The sequence below is a fragment of the Xyrauchen texanus genome, chromosome 30, assembly GCF_025860055.1.
Source record: "Xyrauchen texanus isolate HMW12.3.18 chromosome 30, RBS_HiC_50CHRs, whole genome shotgun sequence".
Lineage (NCBI taxonomy): Eukaryota > Metazoa > Chordata > Actinopteri > Cypriniformes > Catostomidae > Xyrauchen > Xyrauchen texanus.
The window spans coordinates 41988661-41994776 of record NC_068305.1 but is presented as its reverse complement, the minus strand read 5'-3'; the positions used below and the strand labels follow the sequence as shown (position 1 = coordinate 41994776).

Sequence of the window (6116 nt, the reverse complement as noted above, 5' to 3'; positions counted from 1 at the left end):
GCGTGTGGCGTGTTGAGGTATGGATGCGTGTGGAGGTATGGATGTGTGTGGCATGTTGAGGTATGGATGCGTGTGGCGTGTTGAGGTATGGATGCGTGTGGTGGTATGGATGCGTGTGGCGTGTTGAGGTATGGATGCGTGTGGAGGTATGGATGCATGTGGCGTGTTGAGGTATGGATGTGTGTGGCGTGTTGAGGTATGGTTGCGTGTGGCATGTTGAGGTATGGATGCGTGTGGAGTGTTGAGGTATGGATGCGTGTGGCATGTTGAGGTATGGATGCCTGTGGCGTGTTGAGGTATGGATGCGTGTGGAGGTATGGATGCGTGTGGCGTGTTGAGGTATGGATGTGTGTGGCATGTTGAGGTATGGATGCGTGTGGAGGTATGGATGCGTGTGGCATGTTGAGGTATGGATGCGTGTGGCATGTTGAGGTATGGATGCGTGTGGCGGTTGAGTATGGATGTGTGGAGGTATGGATGCGTGTGGCGTGTTGAGGTATGGATGCGTGTGGCATGTTGAGGTATGGATGCGTGGAGGTATGGATGCGTGGCATGTTGAGGTATGGATGCGTGGCATGTTGAGGTATGGATGCGAGGTAGTGTGGCGTGTTGAGGTATGGATGTGTGTGGCATGTTGAGGTATGGATGTGTGTGGAGGTATGGATGCGTGTGGCAGTGTTGAGGTATGGATGCGCTGTGGCGTGTTGAGGTATGGATGCGTGGCGTGTTGAGGTATGGATGCGCGTGGAGTGTTGAGGTATGGATGCGTGTGGCGTGTTGAGGTATGGATGCGTGTGGCGTGTTGAGGTATGGATGCGTGTGGCGTGTTGAGGTATGGATGCGTGTGGCGTGTTGAGGTATGGATGCTGTGTGGCGTGTTGAGGTATGGATGCGTGTGGCGGTTGAGGTATGGATGCGTGTGGAGGTATGGATGCGTGTGGAGTGTTGAGGTATGGATGCGTGTGGCGTGTTGAGGTATGGATGCGTGTGGAGGTATGGCTGCGTGTGGCGTGTTGAGGTATGGATGTGTGTGGCACGTTGAGGTATGGATGCGTGTGGAAGTATGGATGTGTGTGGCGTGTTGAGGTATGGATGCGTGTGGCATGTTGAGGTATGGATGCGTGTGGAGTGTTGAGGTATGGATGCGTGTGGCATGTTGAGGTATGGATGCGTGTGGCGTGTTGAGGTATGGATGCGTGTGGAGGTATGGATGCGTGTGGCGTGTTGAGGTATGGATGTGTGTGGCATGTTGAGGTATGGATGCGTGTGGAGGTATGGATGCGTGTGGCATGTTGAGGTATGGATGCGTGTGGCGTGTTGAGGTATGGATGCGTGTGGCATGTTGAGGTATGGATGCGTGTGGAGGTATGGATGCGTGTGGCGTGTTGAGGTATGGATGTGTGTGGCGTGTTGAGGTATGGATGCGTGTGGAGGTATGGATGCATGTGGCATGTTGAGGTATGGATGCGTGTGGCGTGTTGAGGTATGGATGCGTGTGGCGTGTTGAGGTATGGATGCGTGTGGAGTGTTGAGGTATGGATGCGTGTGGCGTGTTGAGGTATGGATGCGTGTGGCGTGTTGAGGTATGGATGTGTGTGGCGTGTTGAGGTATGGATGCTTGTGGCGTGTTGAGGTATGGATGCGTGTGGCGTGTTGAGGTATGGATGCGTGTGGAGGTATGGATGCGTGTGGAGTGTTGAGGTATGGATGCGTGTGGCGTGTTGAGGTATGGATGCGTGTGGAGGTATGGATGCGTGTGGAGTGTTGAGGTATGGATGCGTGTGGAGGTATGGATGCGTGTGGAGTGTTGAGGTATGGATGTGTGTGCGGTTGAGGTATGGATGCGTGGGCGGTTGAGGTATGGATGCGTGTGGAGTGTTGAGGTATGGATGCGTGTGGAGGTATGGATGCGTGTGGAGTGTTGAGGTATGGATGCGTGTGGAGGTATGGATGCGTGTGGAGTGTTGAGGTATGGATGTGTGTGGAGTGTTGAGGTATGGATGCGTGTGGAGGTATGGATGCGTGTGGAGTGTTGAGGTATGGATGTGTGTGGCGTGTTGAGGTATGGATGCGTGTGGCGTGTTGAGGTATGGATGCGTGTGGAGTGTTGAGGTATGGATGCGTGTGGAGGTATGGATGCGTGTGGAGTGTTGAGGTATGGATGCGTGTGGAGGTATGGATGCGTGTGGAGTGTTGAGGTATGGATGTGTGTGGCGTGTTGAGGTATGGATGCGTGTGGCGTGTTGAGGTATGGATGCGTGTGGAGGTATGGATGCGTGTGGAGTGTTGAGGTATGGATGCGTGTGGCGTGTTGAGGTATGGATGCGTGTGGAGGTATGGATGCGTGTGGAGTGTTGAGGTATGGATGTGTGTGGCCTGTTGAGGTATGGATGCGTGTGGCGTGTTGAGGTATGGATGCGTGTGGAGGTATGGATGCGTGTGGAGTGTTGAGGTATGGATACGTGTGGAGGTATGGATGCGTGTGGAGTGTTGAGGTATGGATGCGTGTGGCGTGTTGAGGTATGGATGCGTGTGGCCTGTTGAGGTATGGATGCGTGTGGCGTGTTGAGGTATGGATGCGTGTGGAGGTATGGATGCGTGTGGAGTGTTGAGGTATGGATGTGTGTGGCATGTTGAGGTATGGATGTTTGTGGTAGATTTGGGGATGTGAGCACAGTTTGAGACACTGATGAGATCTCGTGTGTGATTGTGTTTCTCACAGGATGAACGAGGAGCAGATCGCCACGGTGTGTTTGTCGGTGTTGAAAGCATTGTCGTATCTTCACACGCAGGGCGTCATTCACCGAGACATCAAGAGTGATTCTATCCTGCTCACCAGCGACGGACGGGTCAGTTTGAGAGGTCACATGACGTGGCGTGTGCTCCAGCTGTTTGATGACACGCGAGTGAACACGAGCTGTTCCCTACTGAGTGTTTTGAGTGACCCGTTCACACATTCCCACCTTATACAACAGAGCGCTCTGTATACCCTCAATGCAACTGTAGTATACAACCTATATATATAAAGAAAATATATTATTTATTAAATGGTGAATGTATATAAATAATAATAATGATAAATAATAATGTATAACTTCCACAGTCTAAATACTTCATAATTAAATATTAGATTAATGAAACTTTGAGTTATATTGTTCTTGGCAGATTTCATGAATGTTTTTGTGCTTTTCTCTTCAGATCAAACTGTCTGATTTTGGCTTCTGTGCTCAAGTGTCTAAAGAGGTGCCCAAGAGGAAGTCACTGGTTGGCACGCCGTACTGGATGGCGCCGGAGGTCATCTCGAGGTTACCGTATGGCACTGAGGTACATTGATGACATCACAGCGGGTCACTGACTTATCTCGTAAAGAGATCAAAATATCAGTCTGTCACTACTGATGTATGAAGAGTGTGTGTGTTCTTCTTCTGTGTGTGTGTGTGTCTGTGTGTGTGTGCGCTCTTCTTCTGTGTGTGTGTCTGTGCGCTCTTCTTCTGTGTGTGTGTGTGTGTGTGTGTCTCTGTGTGTGTGTGTGTGTGTCTGTGCGCTCTTCTTCTGTGTGTGTGTGTGTGTGTCTCTGTGTGTGTGTGTGTCTGTGCGCTCTTCTTCTGTGTGTGTGTGTGTCTGTGTGTGTGTGCGCTCTTCTTCTGTGTGTGTGTGTGTGTGTGCGCTCTTCTTCTGTGTGTGTGTGTGTGTGTGTGCTCTTCTTCTGTGTGTGTGTGTGTGTCTGTCTGTGTGTGTGTCTCTGTGTGTGTGTGTGTCTCTCTGTGTGTGTGTCTGTGTGTGTGTCTCTGTGTGTGTGTCTGTGTGTGTGTCTCTGTGTGTGTGACTTTCTGTGTGTGTGTGTGTAGGTGGACATCTGGTCTCTGGGCATTATGGTGATGGAGATGGTGGATGGAGAGCCTCCATATTTCAATGAACCTCCGCTGCAGGCCATGAGACGAATTCGAGACAACCTGCCCCCACGGCTCAAAGAGTCTCATAAGGTGCATCGGGATGTTCTTTACATAGAAACTCATTAAATACTCAATATTATAATTAAAATCCCTCACATGAACATGGATATTTTCTGAGCTGAACAGAAATATTGGACTTATATTGGAAATCGTGTTGTCTAAGACAGTTTATCATCATTAACACAAATATGAGAGCATAGATTGTGATTGGCCAATAACAATGAAGTATTGCAGATATATAGGGGAGACCGGGGCTAGTTGTCACAAGGTAACGATGAGGTCTGGAGTCCAATTATGCACACGTGTGATTTCTCTAACAGATGTTTTCATGTTTCATGAAACACGGAGTGGGGGAGGTGTAGTGGGCTAAAGCACATAACTGGTACTCAGAAGGTTGCTGGTTTGATCCCCACAGTCACCACCATTGTGTCCTTGAGTAAGACACTTAACTCCAGGTTGCTCCGGGGGGATTGTCCCTGTAATAAGTGCACTGTAAGTCACTTTGGATAAAAGATGCATAAATGTAAATGTTTCAAACTGTTCAAAAAACTAGAATCATTTTTGTGAATTCTGCCATACATTAAATTTCCACTCTCATAATTTTTTATTACAGCTGTTGAGTAAACAAGCAAACATCATTTCCCCACACTGGCACACATTAAAGAAATATTCCGGATTTAATCTCAATCAGCAGTATTTGTGTCATAATGTTGATCAGCACAAAAATTTATTTCATCTCGTTCCTCCTTTTCTTTAAATGTGTGTTCCAGTGAGACACTTCCAATGCAAGTCAATGGGGTTTAATCTGTGAACATTAAAATACTGTTTTAAAAGTATAGACACAAGACATAAACAATATGTGTGTTAACATGATTTTACTGTCATTAAATCACTCACTGACCACATCTGTGTGAAGATAGAGACAATTATACAACTGTGTTGCCATGGTTACGTAATGACAACCATTAACCGATGATTTAAACAACTTTACAGCTCAAATAATCCACTAGTTTTAACAGAAGAATTAATGTAAGAGCTTTTATAAAATTATAAGCTTCACATTTCTGACTTTAAACCTCCAAAAATTGCCCCATTGACTTCCATTATAAGTGTGTCACTGGAACACATTTAAAGTAAACGAGTGACGAGTCGAAATGAATTTTTGTGCTGATCAATATTATGACACAAATGCTGCTGATTGAGATTAAATCCGGAATATTCCTTTAAGCAGATTTTTACTGGAATGTTAAAAGTGTTTTTAGGACGAAGGTCAAATCGGGGCATGTTGTCACATTGTATCATAGCAGATGTCACGTGTGTTTTAAATGTCATAAATGTATCCAATGACAATATTTGTTGGGCAAAACGATGGTTTATATTTTTAATTCATGTTGTTTCATGATTGTTTTACTTTTTAAATTCTGCTGCAGAAGCTGCGATAGATGTAAAGAGAGGCGTAGATTGTGTTCGCCGCTAGTTGCACTGTGACAACTTACCCCGTATCGTGTAACAATATGCCCCACTGTTGGGTCATGTAGTGACAACAGTTCAATGCGCGTCCAATCAAATGTCTCCGTTTCCTTTCGCAATATTGCCGAAAATGTTCAATAGTTTTTTATGAGACTTTCAGGTGGAGTTCAATGTGTGACAGCTAGCCCCGGATCCCCCTATATAGAGTATATGAGTCTATACAGTTTATAGTAATTACCTCTTTACTAGATTTCATCCTAACGTGTGTTGTTTGTGTGTTGTTTGTGTGTTGTTCAGGTGTCATCTGTTCTGCGCGCGTTTCTGGACCTGATGTTGGTGCGTGAACCGTGTCAGCGCTCATCAGCACACGAGCTCCTGCAGCACCCCTTCCTGAAGCTGTCGGGACCGCCGTCATGTATCGTACCGCTCATGAGACATTACAGACACCGCTGACCGCCAGCAGGGCGGCGCTACACACGCACGCACACACGCACGCACACGCCGTATGTAACCGCGCTCACACGTCTAACCAGATGTAGTTTAGATGACGAACATGAGAGCTAATAAAACACTTTTGGGTGCACTAGCGCTAGCGTGACGCGTGTTTGACTTTAGTTAGACGTCTGGCGCAGTTCTGCTCCGTCTACAGTTACTGTAATAAATCACACAATTAAATGTCTTTTCCGCTCGTCT

The 6116-nt window shown here is 47.0% G+C and overlaps 1 protein-coding gene and 1 long non-coding RNA gene across 2 annotated transcripts in view; both read left to right on the top strand.

Annotated features, from left to right (window-relative positions):
• LOC127624091 (uncharacterized) overlaps positions 1-657 on the top strand; it is a 1208-nt gene extending 551 nt beyond the window's left edge. The window contains exons 2-3 of the long non-coding RNA XR_007968114.1: positions 315-364; positions 640-657. This is a non-coding gene — a long non-coding RNA (uncharacterized LOC127624091). The remainder of the gene's footprint in view (positions 1-314; positions 365-639) is intronic.
• The window catches only part of LOC127624084 (serine/threonine-protein kinase PAK 5-like), a 61939-nt gene extending 56061 nt beyond the window's left edge, over positions 1-5878 (top strand). The window contains 4 exon segments of the mRNA XM_052098733.1: positions 2723-2849; positions 3199-3324; positions 3849-3983; positions 5721-5878. Coding sequence (XP_051954693.1) covers positions 2723-2849; positions 3199-3324; positions 3849-3983; positions 5721-5876 — 544 coding nt within the window. The 3' untranslated portion in view covers positions 5877-5878.
• Positions 5879-6116: the final 238 nt, after the last annotated feature.